The sequence below is a fragment of the Garra rufa genome, chromosome 7, assembly GCF_049309525.1.
Source record: "Garra rufa chromosome 7, GarRuf1.0, whole genome shotgun sequence".
NCBI lineage: Eukaryota > Metazoa > Chordata > Actinopteri > Cypriniformes > Cyprinidae > Garra > Garra rufa.
In genome coordinates, this window is record NC_133367.1 from 2,111,088 (window position 1) to 2,133,923 (window position 22,836).

Genomic DNA, 22,836 nt, shown 5'->3' on the forward strand with positions numbered 1-22,836 from the left:
GTAGCAATTATGTGATAATTTTTTTAAGTCAAAATATTTTGTGAATAAAGTCGAAAGACTATAAGAATATGTCAATGTTTCGAGAATAAAGTCGAAATGTTTAGAAAAGTTGAAATTACGACAATAAAGTCGAAATGTTTTGAGAATTAAGTCGTAGCAATTGCGAGACTTTATTCTCTGAATATTTTGACTATTCTCAAGAATATTTCAACTATTTTCTTGGAATACTTTGACTTTATTCTCTGAATATTTCAACTATTTTCTTGGAATATTTTGACTTTATTCTCTGAATATTTCAACTATTTTCTTGGAATATTTTGACTTTATTCTCTGAATATTTCAACTATTTTCTTGGAATATTTTGACTTTATTCTCTGAATATTTTGACTATTCTCAAGAATATTTCAACTATTTTCTTGGAATATTTTGACTTTATTCTCCGAATATTTTGACTATTTTCTTGGAATATTTTGACTTTATTCTCTGAATATTTTGACTATTTTCTTGGAATATTTTGACTTTATTCTCTGAATATTTCAACTATTTTCTTGGAATATTTTGACTTTATTCTCTGAATATTTCAACTATTTTCTTGGAATATTTTGACTTTATTCTCTGAATATTTTGACTATTCTCAAGAATATTTCAACTATTTTCTTGGAATATTTTGACTTTATTCTCCGAATATTTTGACTATTTTCTTGGAATATTTTGACTTTATTCTCTGAATATTTCAACTATTTTCTTGGAATATTTTGACTTTATTCTCAAGAATATTTCAACTATTTTCTTGGAATATTTTGACTATTCTCTGAATATTTCGACTATTTTCTTGGAATATTTTGACTATTCTCTGAATATTTCGACTATTTTCTTGGAATATTTTGACTTTATTCTCTGAATATTTTGACTATTTTCTTGGAATATTTTGACTTTATTCTCTGAATATTTCAACTATTTTCTTGGAATATTTTGACTATTCTCTGAATATTTCGACTATTTTCTTGGAATATTTTGACTTTATTCTCTGAATATTTTGACTATTCTCAAGAATATTTCAACTATTTTCTTGGAATATTTTGACTTTATTCTCTGAATATTTCGACTATTTTCTTGGAATATTTTGACTTTATTCTCTGAATATTTCGACTATTTTCTTGGAATATTTTGACTATTCTCTGAATATTTCGACTATTTTCTTGGAATATTTTGACTTTATTCTCTGAATATTTTGACTATTCTCAAGAATATTTCAACTATTTTCTTGGAATATTTTGACTTTATTCTCTGAATATTTCGACTATTTTCTTGGAATATTTTGACTTTATTCTCTGAATATTTTGACTATTCTCAAGAATATTTCAACTATTTTCTCTGAATATTTTGACTTTATTCTCTGAATATTTTCGCTTTATTTTCCTAATTTCGACTTTATTCTCGTAACATTTCAACTTTATTTTCAAAATATTACGACTTTAGTTTCGTAATCTTAGATTTATGTTAACGTGACACTGAAACGCTGTCGTAGAACTGCGTATATACCACACAAAAATCATAAACCGCTAACTCATAGCTCAAGCTAGCATCACGAATGGAAGACGTGACCACAGCGACTTACAGACCGCATCAGCATTTGTGCGCAAAGCTTTTGATACAGTAGGCAAATCAACTATTCAAGTATTGCTATAGTTTTGGAGTGATCAATACGTCACGACAGATAAGTCTTTTGTCGCAAGATTTTCTCATACACGGCATATTCTCAAATATCATGCGTTCCTGAATACATCTGCATAAATACTTCGAGTAGGTAGCGAAAAATCTCGGACTGAATAAGCATCCACGAACTATTGTTGCTATTATAAATTCTCGATCCACATTTATGTGAAATAAACACGATATAGCGTCTGATTGAAAGGTTTTTAACCAATCAGAAGCTAGCTTAGGTTGCTAGCGCGGGGGGGGGGAAATCCACGGGAGGAATGCAAGCAGTATTTTGAACATTCAAACACGGTAATACTGTACAAATGGGTTTTGATTTGTGGTTGTAACCCTGCATAAGGTGCAAGTTAGTAGACAACTTTAACATACTAGTAGTGAACAAGCCAGCTGATGTACTAGTAGAGTGCTTCTCAACTGGTTTTGCTTCAGGATGCTGATTGTATATAGTTTTTTCTTGGTGTTCGGGAGATTTAACTAGCTATTGATAACGAACGCAAATCTTTGGCAAAGTGTGATTGGACGCACAACCAGCCCTTTAATGCCAACAACGAAAGATAAGGTAAGAATTTGCCCTAGCTATATATAGTTAATTGAATTTTACCATTCGCATTGAAATTGTACACTTCTAACATTTCCTTTTCCTGTTTTTCAGATCAGACCTTTGACCATTTGAGAGCCACTCCACTAGTACTCACTACCACAAGTTATGCATGAACCCTTTTTTAATTCAATCACTCCTGGAATGTAAAATAAATACATTAGAAGAACAAAAACAGAGGTCTAAATCTAAAACTAACTGCGGTCCCGGATGACGACCGCAAAACCTGGTTATCACGGTTTCCGCTGTTGTCCAAAATGCATGGATTTGTTTCTCACAGGCAGAGATATCATAGTCACTCCCGCCGGAAGTTCCTGATTAACAATTAATGAGTGGTCACTCATTAAAATAAAAAATTAAGCAATACACAAGACAGAAAACAAATAACATTCACAGTGCTATGATTACAATTATAATAAAAAACAATAGGGCTAAAACGCAGATGATGGTCGATATTGTTTCTTCATATGACTGTCCAAGCACCTTGGCGTTCTGAGGTTAGAATCAAACTAGGTCATAGAAGTACCTTGCAGTCATCATCAAGTGCCTGCAGGTGGCAGCACCTAGACATTATAGATGTTTCTTCTTGTTGATCCCGTTCTGCACGTGTTTCCTAAGAGGAAGGAATAGAAGTGAAAAGCACACTGTCAGGCTTGAAGGAGGTGATCGCAGGATGCATGTGCCATGGTTAGATATCTTTTCACTTTAAGGTCCGAGAGATAAGAGTCACAAATACATGAGACGGCACTTTCATCCAGTCTCCACATTGCACGGATCAGGTCGAAACGCACCATCACACTCAGTGAAACCTTAAGCTACTGCTGTCGTGTGTGGCACGATGCGCTCTTACTGTGTGGTTAAAATATCTAGAGCTAATGGGGCTCAGACTGAGCTGAAATCAAGTGTCTAATGTTTTGGTCTTAGTGTTACATTTTAGTAAAGAAATTGATAATTATGCTTCCTTCTGGTCATGTTAGAATGACTGGACATTGCAGGGAACAGGCGAAAACTTTTTGGTTCACAAGAAATCACTTAAGGTAGTTGATTCTACAGGTCTCTGTTCTGCCTGAGCTGCTAGTTGACCACACGACTTCCTCTTTGTTACGTGCACATGCTGTGAACTTGCACTAACCACCGACTGCTGCATTTCTTTGCTTACCCTTCAGTAGACATCTGATCAGTAGTGTCTTTTTTCTCCTTTTGGTCCTCATCCTCATACTCCCGGACGTCATTTACCTCTTTCATTTGGCCTGTCAAGACCTTCACCACGAATAGTACTATGAACTGTAAAAAGGAACAAAAAATGTTTGACATTTACAGAGACTTTTCAAAGCTAAACATGTGAGAACTGAAATTTGGTCCTGGAGGGCCACTGTCCTGCAGAGTTTAGCTCCAACTTGCCTCAACACACCTGTCTGAAATTTTTTTAGTATGCCTTGATTCGCTGGTTCAGGTGTGTTTAATTGGGGTTGGTGTTAAGCTCTGTGGGATAGTGGCCCTCCAGGAGGAGCATTGGACACCCCTCGGATAAATGGTCAAATGTCAGGGATGGACAACTTCGGTCCTGGAGGATCACTGTCCTGCAGAGTTTAGCTCCAACTTGCCTCAACACACCTGTCTGAATTTTTTTTTAGTATGCCTTGATTCGCTGGTTCAGGTGTGTTTAATTGGGGTTGGTGTTAAGCTCTGTGGGATAGTGGCCCTCCAGGAGGAGCATTGGACACCCCTCGGATAAATGGTCAAATGTCAGGGATGGACAACTTCGGTCCTGGAGGATCACTGTCCTGCAGAGTTTAGCTCCAACTTGCCTCAACACACCTGTCTGAATTTTTTTTTAGTATGCCTTGATTCGCTGGTTCAGGTGTGTTTAATTGGGGTTGGTGTTAAGCTCTGTGGGATAGTGGCCCTCCAGGAGGAGCATTGGACACCCCTCGGATAAATGGTCAAATGTCAGGGATGGACAACTTCGGTCCTGGAGGATCACTGTCCTGCAGAGTTTAGCTCCAACTTGCCTCAACACACCTGTCTGAATTTTTTTTAGTATGCCTTGATTCGCTGGTTCAGGTGTGTTTAATTGGGGTTGGTGTTAAGCTCTGTGGGATAGTGGCCCTCCAGGAGGAGCATTGGACACCCCTCGGATAAATGGTCAAATGTCAGGGATGGACAACTTCGGTCCTGGAGGGCCACTGTCCTGCAGAGTTTAACTCCAACTTGCCTCAACACACCTGTCTGAATTTTTTTTAGTATGCCTTGATTCGCTGGTTCAGGTGTGTTTAATTGGGGTTGGTGTTAAGCTCTGTGGGATAGTGGCCCTCCAGGAGGAGCATTGGACACCCCTCGGATAAATGGTCAAATGTCAGGGATGGACAACTTCGGTCCTGGAGGATCACTGTCCTGCAGAGTTTAGCTCCAACTTGCCTCAACACACCTGTCTGAATTTTTTTTAGTATGCCTTGATTCGCTGGTTCAGGTGTGTTTAATTGGGGTTGGTGTTAAGCTCTGTGGGATAGTGGCCCTCCAGGAGGAGCATTGGACACCCCTCGGATAAATGGTCAAATATCAGGGATGGACAACTTCGGTCCTGGAGGATCACTGTCCTGCAGAGTTTAGCTCCAACTTGCCTCAACACACCTGTCTGAATTTTTTTTTAGTATGCCTTGATTCGCTGGTTCAGGTGTGTTTAATTGGGGTTGGTGTTAAGCTCTGTGGGATAGTGGCCCTCCAGGAGGAGGATTGGACACCCCTCGGATAAATGGTCGAATGTCAGGGATGGACAACTTCGGTCCTGGAGGATCACTGTCCTGCAGAGTTTAGCTCCAACTTGCCTCAACACACCTGTCTGAATTTTTTTTAGTATGCCTTGATTCGCTGGTTCAGGTGTGTTTAATTGGGGTTGGTGTTAAGCTCTGTGGGATAGTGGCCCTCCAGGAGGAGCATTGGACACCCCTCGGATAAATGGTCAAATGTCAGGGATGGACAACTTCGGTCCTGGAGGATCACTATCCTGCAGAGTTTAGCTCCAGCTTGACGGCTTGCCTCCGGCTAGGCCTTGATTAGCTGGTTCAGGTGTGTTTGATTGAGGTTGGAGCCTAAACTCTGCAGGACAGTGGCCCTTCAGGAGCAGGGTTGGACACCCCTGGGGTAAATGGTGATATGTCAGGAATGGGCAACTTTGGTCCTGGAGCTCCAACCTGCCTCAACACAACTGCCTGATGTTTCTAGTATGCCTAGTAAGACCTTGATTAGCTGGTTCAGGTGTATTTATTTGGGGTTGGAGCTAAACTCTACAGGACAACGGCCCTCCAGGAGCAGGATAGGACACCCCTGGGGTAAACGAAGGTATCTCACGGATGGCCAACTTCAGTCCCGCAGAGTTTAGCTCCAACCCTAATCATAAACATCTAAACAAGCTAATCAGTGTTTTCCAGGTCACTAGAAAGCTACAGGCAGGCGTGTTTAATTAGCGTTAGAGCTAGTGACAGTGGCCCTCCAGGACCGAAGTTGTCCATCCCTGTGGTGTGTAGTTGGCTAAAGTTCAAAGTCAGTTATCAAAAGTCAAAATTCAAGCTACCAACCTTTCCACAGATAAACAAACAGTGTTCCAACCAATCAGTGTCAGGGGTTTGGTGTTGTGGACTTTCGCTCCGCCTCCCTCACATCCCAGCACCAGTAGGAAAGTCCACAACACCAAACCCCTGACGCTGATTGGTTGGAACACTGTTTGTTTATCTGTGGAAAGGTTGGTAGTGCCGATTGTTTTTTTGGCATATCTCGGACCCTAGGCTGACCAGAGAGACGCGTTTTTTTCACAGACAATTTATGGGGCAGGCAGCGAGCGGATCGTGAAGAAAGGTCAGCTGAAATTGACACTTTATGTTTTAGGCTAGAAATCGCTGATACAACCTTTAAAGTAATAGTAGCGTGCACTGTTCATGTTGTAAGTGTGCTGCAAGACTAGATAAAGTATCAGCTAGATATCTAGCTAACATGACCTGATATTACTGATTTCTGGCACAGGCCCTCTAGAGCATGATTTCCAAACTATGTTCCTGGACATTTTGCAGGTCTCCTTAATCAATCAGGTGTATTTAATTGGTGATAGAGTTAAACTCTGCTGGACAGTGGCCCTCCAGGAGCAAGATTTGACACCCCTGGGGTATGTGAGGGATGCGTAACTTTGGCTCCAACCCAAATCAAATACACCTGAACAAGCTAAGCAGTGTCTTCCGGGTCACTAGAAAGCTACAGGCAGGTGTGTTTGATCAGGGTTGGCGCTAAACTCTGCATTACACTGGCCCTGCAGGACCAAAGTTGCCCATCCCTGTGGTATGTAAATGGTTGAACTTCTAGATAGTTATCAGTAATTTGTAGGTTAAAATTCAAGCTACAGTTAAAGTAAGAGAAGTGTGCACTGTTCGTGTTGTAAGTGCACTGCAAGACTTTTTAGATAAAGTATCAGCTAGTTATCTAGCTAACATGACCTGATACTACTGATTTCTGGCACAGGTGCTCTAGAACAGTGATTCCCAACCACGTTCCAGTACATTTTGCTCTCCTTAATCAAACATACCTGATTCAGGTCACCAGCTAATCATCTCCCTTGGCCACCACACTAATGAGTAGGGGTGCAACGGTTCAACTTACTCACGGTTTGTATCACGGTTTTAGAGTCACGGTTTCGGTACATTTCGGTACATGTGCTATGTTTAGGGAAAAAATTTTAAAAGTGAAGAAATACGAATAATCTATCTAACTAGAAGCAACAGCACAAATAAATACAATAGAGATACAATAAAATAAACAGATTTTTCGGGGGGTTTTTTTGGTAGGTCTAACATTAGTTTTTAGGTACTGAAACTGTTCCGGGCCCACCTCCTTCTATGCCTGACATTTCCTCTAAAGGTGTTTATTTTTAACCTTTTTTATTAACCAAAACATTTGTTTTGCCTTTTTATTCTTCTAATGCATGTTATAAAAAAAAAACCTCAAACAAACAAACTTTAAATTAAAACTATACTTTTGAATTTTGAACTTTTTAACATGTATAAAGATTTAAATCTCCTGAATTCTTTAATTCAGAGATTCTTTACAACTTCAGAGTGTTTTTTAAGTAAGTGAACCTGCCAAACAGAACAACAGGGAGATGCCAAAAGACCACTCACTAAACCTGTCCTTGTGAACTGGACTGACGGAATATCTTCTGTTTGTATCCATTGTAAAATAAACACACGAATGAAAAATACAGCAAATACATTCTAAATCTGTTGATGCTGGTGCTCATATATGCATAAACACCACTGACCCTTACAAGATCCACCTCTATGGGTGAGCATTCATTATAAAACACTCACAGGACATTCATTTTGACAACTATGAAAATATTTCATGCAAAAATACTATGGATCAGACCCCCGAAAGCGTGAATAGTTTGTGAATCAATAGCGGACGTATGCGTGCCTAGACTGCGATATACAAGAGTGTCATACATTACGCGTGAGTTCGTTACTATTACTCTGATCATACCTTTACATTAGCGCGATCGAGGGTTTGTTTCGTGCAGCCAAGAGATGAAGTAGAGACCTGTTTTCCCGCGGGGGTATAGGTTACTTTTATGCAGGTTTTTGCGGGCGGGAGTGGGGCAAAACATAAACGTCGTGGGCGGGAGCAGGACGAAATAACATATTTCTGCGGGAGAAATATTTGCGCGCGTTCTGAGGCGCGGGTTTGCACTCTTCGGATGAGCGCACACACAGATCTTCTCACTTCTCACTACGCGGATTTGCGTCTTATGGCTCTTAAATGTTGAAACTGGCAAAGCTTAAATGAGTTTAGTTCAAATCCAGATAGCAATGTGTCCTGTTCAGGTCTCACCTGCACACGAGCGCTATCAGCACCCGGGACACGACGGAATAATGACTGCTCATATTACAGCATGCGGCACTCGCATTGAACAAGAATGGTTTGTCCACGTTTTTTATTTAATCGCTGTTGTAAGTATTGATAAGTCAGAATGCGCATCCATCAACAGAAACATGCATTAGCTGAACCCTGTTTGTTTTACTTGTTGTTATTTAAAACATATTACAGATGTGTTGTCAGTTTCAAGTTGAACCGTGGTCCTGGTACGTACCGAACCGTAGGAGGAGAACGGGACGGTTCCGGTTTTTACCGAGAACCGTTGCACCCCTACTAAAGAGTGGATCAGTCAAATCAGGTGTGTTTTATTAGAAGACATCCAAAATATGCACTGTTTGGTTGTGCTCCAGAATCAGGATTGGGAAACACTGCACTAGTGCAACCTGGGGCCTAATTGACTTAATGATAGCTCACGGTGGATACATTGCAAGGCCCAAACCAGCAAACTTCAGGTTACAAAACCTGAGCTACATTACACTGCCGTTGTGTTCTTAAAACTACCCATTCTTACCAGGAACCAGTAGATGTTCATGAGGAGCAGGGCAAAGAGGAGCGTGTTGAAGAAGAAGTAGAAAGGGATGTCGGGAACCGACTGGATGCTGGTGACACAGGAGGCCCACAGCACTTTGAGGGGGAACCAGTACAAACGGAACCAAAACCTGCACAAATAACAAGAACAAGCTTGCTCACATGTAAAAGCAACTCGACATTCTCTGGCCACGGGCAAAAAGCTAATGCCCGCCCAGGACAGAGTTTGGGCAACCCTGCTCTAGTGTGTGCAAAAGAAGATTAAAAATGCCTGTGGTCTTCTACAGTTTTAAAATCAGTCAAGATTTGACAAATTTCTAGTGTGTCCCAAACTCTGCAGGAAAGTGAACTTTGACTGTTAAAGTGGCCCATCTCTGCTATAGATTTTTACATAGATTATTAAACCAAGAAGGGCCTGTTGCTTAATGGACATCTGTTGTTGTTGCATAGCATTCCCATCAACCTTTCCTAACCCTACCCAATCCTGCTTCTACAGATCTACCTTATTCTAAAGCAGGGGTGCCCAAACTCTGTCCTGGAGGGCCGGTGTCCTACAGAGTTTAACTCCAACCCCAATTAGACACACCTAAACCAGCTAATCAAGCTCTTACTAGGCATTTTAGAAACTTCCCAGCAGGTGTGTTGAGGTAAGTTGGAGCTAAACTCGGACCATGTTTGGGCACCCCTGCCCTAGAGGTCCAGAAAGTACTAAAAGTTTTGCCTGCTACATGTGGAGGATTGAGCAAACCAGTCCTTAACTTTAAGGCAGTGATCAGTTGATGGAAATGTTGTTCCAGGACCAACAAAGGATGTGTGCCTCCTTATGCAAATCTCTTTTAGGCTTGTTTAGCCAAGTTTTAACGTTGTGCATCAGTAAGAAAGCTGGTTTCTTGAACAACCGGCAAACCTCACCATGTGATGCTAAAGCTAACGGCTCCCATGTTGGACAGGACATCATTGATGAGGTACTCCTTCCCTCCCCGGGTCTTGAAGTAAACGTTGAGCTTGGTGAACTCCAACTGTATGTCATTGATGTCGTGAAGAAAGAGGACGAGAATGCCAATGTTGTGGTATCTGAGGACAATAATACAAACTCTTCTTAGTGGCATATAATTTGAGTTGATTATTTGTACATTTCATAAGTTCTTACTGTTGTAACTATGCAAACTAGAACTTCAATATCCATTTCGACAGGCTGTAGCATCTGCTTTAACTAAGCCAGTAAATTTGCCTGACCTGAAGGCATAGGAGAATGTGATCAGGGCCAGAGTGATGAAGTGATGCACCACCATGACAAGCGAGTCCTTCCTCCAGGCGTCCATGTAGATGGTGGCATATATGGAATGGCCATAAAAGCTGCCCTGGATAAGGTAAGCTATTGTGATATCAATGGGAACCGACATCCCGCTCTTCCAGTCTAACCCAAGAAAGAGAGAACAAACAAGTGACATCGAGTTCTCTGCGTGAACTCCACAACCATAAAAAGAACAACACTAGATTGCAATGACCTTGACTTTGAAAAAGTCGAACGCTGGCCTCATAAAACAGATAGTTGATACTGATATAGTAAAGATTGAGTTGTTCGTATGTTGCTCTCAAGGGGCAGTCACACCATCAGTGAATTGCAACCACAAAATGCCCTTCCTTTTCAATGACAGGTGGTGGCTTCCGGCAACAACAACAATCTTGGGCGTTGTGATATTCTTTATGCAAATTAGCAATGAGATGATACAGCAACAACCAATAGGAGCGTATATTGTGATCAGTGACCAGCAAAAATAGGGCTTCATTGTGTGGATAAGGATAGCAGATAATAGCAGATAAAGCAATATGTGTACTAAACAACTGAAATTATTCAGGCCTGTCAGGGTTTATAAAATTATTACATACATAAACAGGCCACGTGTTAAGTATGAAGCTTACCGTAAAATACAGATGGAGGGTTTTGAAAGAAGGAATAGCTAGTGAAAAACAAAAGGTAGGTGCTGTATGACCACGACATTGTGTAGAAGACCAGCTTCCACGCACTCTCCGGCATCTTTGAGACATCTTTTGGTAGGATACAACACCATTGTGCAAAAGGCTGTGAAAGACAAGAGAGAGGAATGAAATTACAGTGCTAGCATTTGCATAGCAGGTGCTCAATCGTCAACAAAGACGACATCTAGCAACCAAACTGCAGAGGATAAATCATGCTACACAATGCTACCAGGTAAAATTACCAACAGAAAAGTTAATTTGCCATGCTGTATACATACTTATTACATAGTAACTGACTCATTTATGCATTTAATTTGCTTGAAAGTGAATGTTAACATCGATTGTGTATATCTCCCCAGGTGCCTCAATGTTGGTGGGATGTCATCCAAATGTTTGAAAAACTCCTAAGCATTTCCACAAATTCACACTAAACAAAACAAGAAATAGTAAAACAACTTTGTGATTTCCTAGAGTAGGTTGAGCTATAAAAATGCCACTCTGATTAGCTCATGACATTGGATGACTCACAGCATCGGATGACTAACATGGCCCACTGACGGTAAAAGCCTCAAGCTAAAGTAGTACCTCATCTTTGCTAAACTTGGGTGCTTTGTGCATATGTTCATCTGTGTACTGACACGCCTTCACCTTATCTCTCCTGCGACAGACTATCCTGCATGTGACGGTGACAAAAGCCGAATGTCACCGTAACCGAAGATGCGATTAAAAGCTTGTCTTAATCATTTATCTATTCATGATCGCCACCGTTACCCGATCTGCACTCTACCTTGCGCTCAAGACAATCAGAGAAAGTAAGCCTTTGAAATGAGCCATATACATTGACACTGTGTCCCCACTCTTGTGGACGTAGGTATCACGTTTGCCTCTGATTGGCCATGAGGAAATGTGGCTCACACTGCAGGATTCTGCTCTCCGCCTCCACCCGCTGGGGTTATTTATAGAGGCCAGCTGTCACCGAAATGCCCCACCCCCGTTCGTCTATCGCTGCTTCGAGTCGAGGCCTCGAGGTTCAGGCTGACTGCTGCTGATGCTGGTGGCTGATGACTGCAGCTCACGGTTGTGATAGACAACACACATCCTTTCTCAGCTGAGCAGCCTGACATAACTCTGCGGTCTCATGGCCACAAATGATTCAAAGATGAGTTTAGGCTGGTCCCAAAAGACAACCACAAATGAGATCTTTAATATTCTAGTTGCTTGTACTAGAAGTTCAATAAAGATGCTTCTCAGATTGATCTTTTTTTTTTCTGGTAAAATGCTCAAAAGATGTGAGAAATGTCTCAGTTACCTCTTTTCTACCAGCATGAACCAGGTGCTAATTCAGAGCCAGTGCTATTGCTGGTTCAGGGTAAGAGTATAAAAAAAGCAGAAGCCATAGAAGTTAAAAAGGAATATTAGAAAAAAAAAAATTCAAAGAAGAAAAAGTAGTAGTAGAAAAAAATAGAAGAAGCAGAAGCCATAGAAGAATATTATATTATATCATATAATATTTTGGTAACACTTTACAATAAGGTTCATTAGTTAACATTAGTTAACCACATTAGTTAACATGAACTAATAATGAACTGCACTTATACAGCATTTATTAATCTTTGTTAATGTTAATTTCAACATTTACTAATACATTATTAAAATCGTGTTAACATTAGTTAATGCAGCGTGAACTAACATGAACAAACAATGAACAACTGTATTTCCGTTAACTAACGTTAATGAAGATTAGTAAATACAGTAACTAATGTATTGCTCATGGTTAGTTCATGTTAGTTAATACATTAACTAATGTTTAACTAATGAACCTTATTGTAAAGTGTTACCAATATTTTATATATTATATATTAAAATGTATCTATTCGTATTTTTTTTATTCCAACTTTTGTATTTAATGTTACTTTTTGTATTTAATGTTAGTTGTATGCACCATGGGTCTGAGAATAACGCAATTTTAATTCTCTGTATGTCCTGTACATGTGGCAGAATTGACAAAGTTGACTTGAGAAGTCAAAGAAAAAGTAGAAGTAGAAAAAAATAGAAGCAGAAGCCATAGAAGTCAAAGAAAAAGTCAAAGAAGTAGAAGTAGAAAAAAAATAGAAGCAGAAGCCATAGAAGTCAAAGAAAAAGTCAAAGAAGTAGAAGTAGAAAAAAATAGAACAGAAACCATAGAAGTCGAAGAAGTAGTAGTCGGAAAAAAAAGTCGAAGTAGAAGTCAAGGAAGTTATTAGTCAAAGAAGCAGAAGCCAAATAAGTCAAAGAAAAAATAAATTAAGAATAATTTGAAGAAAAAGAAGAGGAAGCAGAACCCATTGAGGAAGTAGAAGAAATAGAAGTCGAAGACAAAAAATTAAAGAGGTTGAATATAATAAATCTAAGAAGCAGAAGCCAAAGAAGGGGAAGGAGAAGTCGAAGAAAATGGAGAAACCATAGAAGCAAATGTCGAAGAAAAAAAATCAAAAGAAGCTAAACCATAGAAGTCGAAAAAGTAGAAATCGAAGAAGCAGAAGTCATAGAAGTAGAAGTCAAAGAAAATGTCAAAGAAGTAGAAGTAGAAAAAAATAGAAGAACTGAAGCCATAGAAGTCAAAGAAGTAGTAGTCGGGGGAAAAAAAGTCGAAGTAGAAGTCACAGAAGTCAAGGAAGTTATTAGTCAAAGAAGCAGAAGCCAAATAAGTCAAAGAAAAAATAAATTAAGAATAATTTGAAGAAAAAGTAGAGGAAGCAGAACCCATTGAGGAAGTAGAAGAAATAGAAGTCGAAGAAAAAAAATTAAAGAGGTTTAATATAATAAATCTAAGAAGCAGAAGCCAAATAAGGGGAAGGAGAAGTCGAAGAAAAAGGAGAAACCATAGAAGCAAATATTGAAGAAAAATAAATCAGCTAAACCATAGAAGTCGAAAAAGTAGAAATCGAAGAAGCAGAAGTCATAGAAGTAGAAGTCAAAGAAAATGTCAAAGAAGCAGGAAGCTATAAGTCGAAGAAAAATGCGAAAAAGCAGAAGCCATTGAAGTCGAAGAAGCAGGAAGTCATAGCAGTCGAAGAAAAAAAAAATCTAAGCAGAAGCCATATAAGTCTTAGAAGTAGTCATAGAAACAATAAACAAATAGAAAAACAAGGCAGAGGTCATAGAAGAAGTCAAAGTAGAAGTCGAAGAAAAAAACTGAAGAAGCAATAAAGGTCAAAGTCGAAGAAAAAAACTGAAGAAGCAGAAGCTATACAAGAAGTCGAAGAAAAAGTCGAAGAAGTACAATTTGAAGAAAAAGTAGAAGCAGAAGCCATAGAAATCGAAGTTAAAGAAAAAAAATCTGAGAAGTAGAAGGGTATGAAGTATGATCAAAAAGTATGATCTTCTACCGATAACCATTTTATTTATTAAGGATTTTAGCTATGCTGTCCACATCAGTTTCATAGATCCGTCCTGTTTGTCAACCGTGTTTAATTTGAGTCTCTTGTCATTTCTCCTTAGGAATTGATGAAGAAACTTGAACGTAAATGAGTTCCCCAAAAAGTCTCCTAAGCTTTGGAGGACAACCCTGTGAGCAGTAGAAGTTTCCTCTGGGAATGCAGTCTTGTTATGGAAGACACGTTACAACCCATATTAGGCCGCCAACTACTTCTCATTCTCCCAGCACATGAACAGCAAGCAAAAGCGAGGGCTGAACCTGGTGACCGAATGCAACTGAGACACGTTTTGTTTTGGGGTCTCGTGCAAGAGCTGACCTATCGGATAAACATGCAGTTGCCATGGCAACTGTTTGAGGATGGCAGGTGCTTTCGTAAAATAAATACGAGACAAATGACAACAAACGCAGTGGAAAAGAACAAACCCATCTCCCACATATGTAAACGGCTTTCCATCACACAAAGTCATTTCCCTACTGGTTCGATGTTCTCTTTGGATTTGCATTGTGCTAGAAGATCAACTTAGAGATTAAACAAAAGCCGAATGACAACAAACACAATGAAAAAGAACAAGCCCATCTCCCACATATCTAAACAGCTTTCCATTTCTCATTGTCTTAACATTTCCTTCAGCTTGGTGTTTTCTTAGGATCTGCATTACTTTAAAAGAGCATCTTAAAAGGACAGTCCGCCAAATATTCTGTCATTGTTAAAGGGTTAGTTCACCCAAAAATCTAAATTCTGTAATTAATTACTCACCTTTATGTCGTTCCAAACCCGTAAGACCTTGTTTCATCTTTGAAACACAAATTAAGATGTTTTTGATGAAATCAGAGTGTGTTCTGACCCTGCATAGACAGCAAAGCAACTGACATGTTCAAGGCCTAGAAAGGTAGTAAGAACATTATTAAAATAGTCCATGTGATATCAGTGGTTCAACCATGATTTAACAAAGCTATGAGAAAACAAAAATAATGTCTACAATAGACACATGTTAAAGACAGTACTACGAGAGCACCACCAGTGCACGGCATCAGGGTTCAACAAGAAATTGTTAAATAAAGTTGCTATTTTTGTTTTCTTTGTGCACAAAAAGTATTCTCGTAGCTTCCTAAAATTACAGTTGAACCACTCATGTCCCTTGGACTATTGTTACGTCTTCCTACTTTTCTGGGCCTTGAACATGGTAGTTGCATTCCTGTCTATGGAGGGTAAGACAGCACTTGGATTTCATCAAAAATATTTTAAGTTGTGTTCCAAAGATGAACAAAGGTCTTACAGGTCTGGAACGACATGAGGGCGAGTAATTAATGACAGAACTGGTAAACTAACCCTTGAACTCATTTTCATGCCTTTCTTAACCAATATTTTTCCTTGAAGGTGTATCTGAATCTTCATGCAACTTGTCGTTTGGATCACTTTTGTCAAATGTTGCCACTTGTATGTAAGTCAAATGAAGATTCTTCAACTAATGTGTTCCATACAGGTTAGAAAACCACACAAGGGTGAGTAAATCATGACAATTTTCATTTTTTGGTGAAAAGGGACTCTTGCATTATGAGAGTGCTAAAACCATAGACTGTAAAAAATATGGACGTAGTATCCGTGACGTCACCCGTAGGATTCTGAAGCGCTATTTTGAAGCCTGTTGTGGGCGGGATTCGGCCGTCGCCATCTTGGAATCGCGTCACCGCGCGTCACTCCCGGATAATCAAAAATGGGCAAAAAGGCGGGACGTGGGTGGAGCTGGTTGCCAAAACCACGCCCGCCTAGCGCGACAGTGGTGACAGCAGCGGCAATCCCCCTGTCACTCAAGTGGCCACACCCTTAATTATGCTGAACTTTAAGGCTTAATATAACTTAAACGGATGAGTTATAAAACAATTCACCCCCCTCACAGTTGACATGAAGGGCAAAACTAGCTATATAGACCAAAACCATTTTTTGAACCAGGCTGTAAACATACTTTTTTCTGCTGTAAAGTTGGGCATTTTAACATGGGGAGTCAATGGGACTGACTCTCTTTTGCAGCCAGCCTCAAGCGGCCAGTCGATGAATTGCATTTTAAGACACTTCCGTGTTGGTTTCAATAGAGAGAGCGGGAGGTTGCCCCTTGGCTAAAACATAAACATTTCAGATCGTAAAGAGATCCGGTCAATAAAACCCTTTCCCCAATTCTCTGAGGGAACATGTTGTAATAAAAGAGACCAAAGTATCTCAAGAGGGCCAGATGGAGCTGCAGAGCCTCATCTCATACTCATTTACCCCTAAAAGACCCTCCACTTTCCTTCCTGTTGGGGTTAAGTTATATTTCCTTAAGCTTTGATTGTTCTTGGAATGACTAGTTTGTTTTCCGCCATCATCTTGAGTGAAAATGATGTATCTGATCAAGAGATCAGAGTAGACGTATCAGGGTGGTGCAAAGAGGAAGGAAGGATGCGGACGTTTTTAGATGCCCACTGATAATGGCATGCAGTTCACGCTCTTGAGCACCAAACATATTCACAATACATCAATACAAGCATCTGGAAATGTGCAATTTATAATTTCTCTGAAATTAACAAGTCCTTTAATTGTCTTTCAGGGCCGATATATGGGGATGCACATTTAGAAGAACCTTTAGAAGAATCTTCTATCATTGTTTCAAAATGTGGACAATCTTTTAACGTAAGTAAATATAAGGATTAATAGACCTGCTGCTGTCGCAATTATGTTTGTTCAGCACGTGATAAGAATGTAAATCGTTCAAACCCATCTACTATCTAAAAAGCTGATGACCTCTGTCTGTACGAACAACATGATGTTCCTTTGGCAGCTCTTCAGACAGCTGATGTTGTTTGCTTGAACATGATATTGTTCTGTGTTTTGCTTTGAGTGGACTGATTACTGAAAATATCCTCCGGTCCAGTGAATAGTGATCATCCCAGTCTCATCAAAGGTCAAAACAGCATGCGTTCGGCCACCCAGCACGCAGTCAACACCTTGCTTTTTTCACATACACAGTTTACAGTCCTGGCCAGATGGCCTTGTGCTAGTCATCCATCCAGTCTGGGAACGTGAAAGTGCAAGGGAACTTAAAAAATGAATGGGCCTCATTAGAACTAAGAGCTCATGCCATAAATTGTTTATTAGGCAACATGGAGATTCGTCTAAAAAGCAGGCGGAAAGATCATGTTACGTACCGCACGTATGTGTTCGAGAGTGCAGGACATAGTCCACAAAGCACTTCAAAATCTGCAGACTATGGCAGATATTATCTCACAGGACATACAAGATAATCTTGAGGCCAAAGTACAATAGGCTAAAACTGCAGAGTTCAGACAGCCAAAAAGCAGCTTCAAAAGGGCTCAATGTGACTTGTGTACTATGTTTATGGGTTCAAGCGTGTGACGCTGAAACCTTATTGTAATTGTTAGAATGGACACGGATCAGCGATCGCCATATAAAACTGATCGTGCAGATCAAACCGTAGAGTCACTGAGACTTGGAACTTGGGGGGATGGTAGTACTCACACCTCAGACAATGTCTCCAAAGCTTACCCAAAGCAGCCTGAAGGGGGCTCTACAGCGATCAAAAGTACAAAATCACTCATAACTCCTAAACTGGCAGGCTCAAGTGTTTTATGTCATTAAAATTTGGGGGTATTTTGCAAATTAGTCCTAGAGCAGTGCAGAAAGATTCTCTGGAGGACGAATATCAATAATTATATATATAAAAAAGGCAAACTTTCAACTCACCGTCGCAAAGGGATGCCAAAACGTTCAAAAGGGCCGAGGCCTCTTTAAGTAAAATGCCTATAACCCCTTAACGGAATGAGATATCTCCACCAAACACTTGTGTAAAAGCTCAATCTGAGGTTTAGGACAAAAATCGTTGAGCTTGGCCACTTAGTGGTGCTATAAGAAGAAAGAAAAATTACTATTCCTATGCAACCATTTGTCCTATCATACGTCTATAAGGACATTTGTGTATCTCAAAAAAAACATGGCCGCCATTGGCCGATGAAGTTTGAGCACCTATTAGACATGGTTAATGGAGGCCGACTCACGGTTTGACTCACGGCCCCAAAGGTCTGTGAGAAATCTGAAAGAAATCAGCCAATATCACGTTTTCCAAGGTTGTAAAAGATTGTGTATTGCCCGGTTTTTCGCATATACATGTGATATTTGTATCATGTGATAGAACTCCTCATTCCAGACAACTTTGCCTCTAGAACCTGTCAATCAAATAGTTTCTTAAATGATTGAGAAGATGTAAAAAAAAAAACACTTTAGCAAACTAGTCTTAGGTTTTTTGCTCAGTCTGGAAAAAAACACTGCAGTACAATTTTATGGACTCTCTAGGATAATAATTGACCCTTTGGGATGCTATAACAGGGTCATTTAGAAAAGGGGCCTGTCCAAATTTACCCAAAACCCTATAAAGCCTAAAGGAAAACTCAAAACTTCACGAAACCTGGTAAACATATGCCACGGGGGATTCTACACAAGCATGCAAAGTTTTAAGGAGATCTGACCACAGCTGGCGCTACAACAGTTATAAATGTTACAAAACATAATATTTCTATGGTAAATTGCCTGTATTTGCAAAAAAAAGGCTTTAAAACGCTTTAACCCTGGTAATCACTGCTTGCAGCTATATTCTATTATGTCTTCTGAAGACGTGCCATAGCTTTGAGTTAAGAACAGACCCATATTCAAATCATTCATCACTAGAAACCATAACATCTTCCCCAGCAATCTTTGACACATTAAATGAATTAAAAGGATTTGGAGCCAGATTTACTAAACAGGGCAAATTAGCGCTTCCATAAAAGCGCTGATGAGAAAATTCTGCGTGTGATTTATTGACAGTGCGCACATTAAAGAACACAGACGCAGCCAAAACATTTCCATAATGACCAGCGCAATCTACCAAGAGCCGCGCAAATTACTGGCTGTTTTAACGGCTCCACGTATTTTAGGTCAGATCTTTTCAGTGAATCAGTTCATCCAGTTCGTTTACAAAGTTATTTGGTTTTTAGGTTTAACTCGCTGACTCAATCATTCCGGGGTGGAATAATGTGTTCCTCATTTAAACCTAACCTATGACTCCAAGAAGGTTCTACTTTGGTAAACTATTTCCTAAAGAGGCCTTTTGCCACAAGTTTACCAGAATTCCTTCTGGTTCCCTCTGATTGTGAGCAATGGTTTGATCATCTGGCTAAATGTTGACTTTGAAGCCAGGGGACACCCTGCTTCACGGACAGGGATATTATTAGCCAAGAAGCACAAGTTATTCAGGCCTGACACACTGATAAGTGACTAACGGTCTGTAAGCGACCAATGCTTATCTCTTTAGTTTCAAAGCCATGCCTGTTTTTAATCACAAACTACAGTGCTGCAACTCTTTGCCAAGACCTCAGTGTCTCTTACACAAGGGTTACAAACCAGACAAGGTCTTGACACGTCACATATTTCCGCATAAACATCGCGCCAGCTGCCCTGCGCCATCCGTCAGGGTTTCTCAACATGCTGAGAGAAAAGAATTTACAGAAGGGGAACTAAACCGCAGCCCAGAGCAAACATGATCACAGGGGGCCTGTGAATCATGGCGGCATTGATCCCGCTAATTGCAGTACATGTGCTGAGCCAGCGAGAGTCGTAAACGCACTTGAATGTCATGTTTCCGCCCCACACGTTTCAGGGCAGGAAGTGAAACTAGTTGCTACCCCAGCTAGGCCAAAAATAAGCATCGAATGCAAAATGTGGGGATATTATAATCCCAGAAGCGAGGCAATTTGGTAAAGTTCGTGGCTAGGAAACTTGATAGTAATATGACTTGTTTGCATAGCCGTCTTTGCATGTAAAAGTAGTTAAAAGGTAAAATGCAAAGTTAAAAAGTATGCAAAAATAGCTTGTGTGCACATTGCAACTTCATGTGGAGAGTTTCAAATGAATTACGTTGGCCTGCGAACAGCGAGCAAACCCTCTGAGGACTACAGTACACCACAAACACGTTTTACACTCACGTTTTACACTCACAGTGGAAATAACGACTTGTCAACTTCTGCATCAAGTGTCAAGACTCCTGCAGTCCATGAACAACAAGACTTTTGAGTCTACATGAGTGGTATTCTCATGCACAACCAAGTATGGGTAAAAGTACTAGTGGTACTTGACTTAAAAAACACACTTTACTACATCTAGATGCACAAGTGGTGATGCAACGTCTAATGTTTCGAAACCACTTCAAATATTCATTGAGGCGCCAGTGATGCAATATAAATAATCAATATCAGTCTGTCACTTGTTGCATTTGCATTGATAGTGACTCCTTCAGTATATTTACCTCAAAGATGTACACGGTCAGTCCCTTGCGCACCTTGGTCCACATGACCACGCACATGAAGAACATGAAGATCTCCGTCCAGGTTATGTATGCATGATCCAGCAAGGTTCTTCTGGACCGCTCCAGTCCACAGTCTTTACAGTCTCTGAAGGCACTGAACATGACTGAATAAGCTCTGGTGATGAGCTCCATATAGCTAGGCATGATCTCCAGCTCCATGCCAGTGCTGGAGGAACCATCATCCATGTGATTGGTGGCCATTATATTAGAAATACTATAGTTGCTGCTATAAGAGCAATGGAGACGCACAATGCTAAAGCTGCTGTAAACCTTAAGCTGATTAGTGTCTCTGAAGTTCTCCTGTCTTCTAAATTAAGACCAATGCTAATTAACAAATTATGCCAAACAAACAGATTCCGACATGAACCCCTAATTCCAAGAGAAAAGAGATATTATTATTTGATATCCTATACTGCATATATGCCAATGTCAGCCATTGGGGTTTAATGTCTTTAGTGTGTCACCATCATCTGCTTAAATGGCCCGTCTATAATATTCACTATAGCGCTATGGTGACAAAATCCATTGCACAATATATGAATCAGCATGCCTGCATTAGAGTTCCTATATTGTAAATTCAAGCTGATGGCTTACAATTGAAGCATTCTGAGCAATCCTGAAATGAAAGGTTCATAAAACCATTCCGCGCATGTGATGTATGTCCACACGCAAAATTCATGTGCCAAAATAGCGCGTCCTCTTTCCGTCATTCAGTATATATAACATGTCCTCTGGGTTTCATCTCATGTGGAGAGGTTTAAAGCAGAAATTATCCTTCGGTATGTCCATATGTGGGTCGAATATAGAAAACAGGTTAAAAAATAAAAATCGCCAGATGAATTCTAGACTCAAATGAACCTGCGCAGAAAATCGCGCAGCGATATGTGATATATTCACAGACGCAGAAAGACAAAAAACAAAAAAAAACACAGATGTCTATGAAAATGTGTCTACAATCAACCTATAGCCTCCCGTGAGAAACGGCAGACGCGCCGCGCTGTGAAGAAGTTGAGCTTAGTGAACAAAAAAGCAGACGATGTCCCTGTGATCATGTTGGACGGTTCTTTTGAACGACTCGGAGGAGTCGATTCGCAAAGCGAATCACTTGATGAATCACTTCTGTAGCCGTCGCAAGAGGTATGTTTGGGTGTAGAAAATGTACGATTTCTGCCAGAAAAAAATAAAAAAGATTAAGTATCGCAATATATTAGGTTACAATAGTTTAATCGCGCATGGCGATTAAAATGGTGGCATTTGGAAATACCGTCAGCATCTCAAAGCAACAAACTGGGCATCGCAACTAAGTATAGGCTAAAAAAACAAAGATATTAGGCTAGTTTATATAAACTAATCAATTACGTTGATAAAAGTTTAATTTAACTTAATATATCTTTATAGACAACGTAATACTGTTCGAACGAACCGTTCGAACAAACCGAATCGCTAAAATGACTCGGACTTAATAACTCAAGCGGCGGCCCGTTATCTTCAGACAGATTACACGCGCGCGCATGCATGCACACACGCACACACACAAGAACGGGGACTGGTTTAAAGCGACAGTAGCATAATTATCAGGTAGACCAGAGCATCTATTAATATGTGTCTCCGAAAGGGGAAGGAAATTCAGAGGCTTTGTTTATTATCAAGAGGCTAGGTTTCAGAACTGACGTTAATTCAAGTAAACTTCATGATGACTAACAGGACATCTGCTTGATGTTACTTGTAAAATTCACTTTCTGTAATGAATATATGACCACAAAACCTTGTAAGTAGCACTATTTGTAGCAATAGCCAAAAATACGTTGTATTCAAAATGATGGATTTTTCTTTTATAAATGCCAAAAATCATTTGGATTTTAAGATCGTGTTCAATAAAGACAAAAATCACACTGTATATATATATTCAAACTTAATTTTTGTTTGGTAATGTGCATTGCTAAGAACTTCAGTTGGGCAATTTAAAGGCAATTTTCTCAATATTTACTTTTTTTGTTGTTGTTGTTGTTGTTGTTGTTGTTGCGCCCACAGATTCGAGATTTTCAAATAGTTGTATCTCAGCCAAATATTGTCCTATCCTAACAAACCATATATCAATGGAAAGCTTATTTATTCAAAACTCACCCTTATTGACCCTCTGGACTGCCAAAAAGGACCCTTGTGATGGGTTTTGTGGTCCAGGGCCACAAATAATAATCTATACTAATGTCATTATGAATATATCACATTAGTATAGATTGTTTAAAACATTATAGGCCCTCTAGTTAAATTACCAATAATCTAATGAA

The 22,836-nt window shown here is 39.7% G+C and overlaps 1 protein-coding gene across 1 annotated transcript; it reads right to left on the reverse strand.

Annotated features, from left to right (window-relative positions):
• Positions 1 to 1,217: 1,217 nt before the first annotated feature.
• cers1 (ceramide synthase 1) lies at positions 1,218 to 21,515 on the reverse strand. Its single transcript, XM_073844355.1, has 7 exons — positions 20,489 to 21,515; positions 10,685 to 10,844; positions 9,998 to 10,178; positions 9,674 to 9,835; positions 8,745 to 8,892; positions 3,477 to 3,601; positions 1,218 to 2,930 (listed from the first exon to the last, which is right to left on the reverse strand). Exons 1-7 carry the CDS (start codon positions 20,747 to 20,749, stop codon positions 2,888 to 2,890), a joined length of 1,080 nt encoding a protein of 359 aa, XP_073700456.1. The 5' UTR covers positions 20,750 to 21,515; the 3' UTR covers positions 1,218 to 2,887.
• Between the last annotated feature and the right edge of the window lie 1,321 nt (positions 21,516 to 22,836).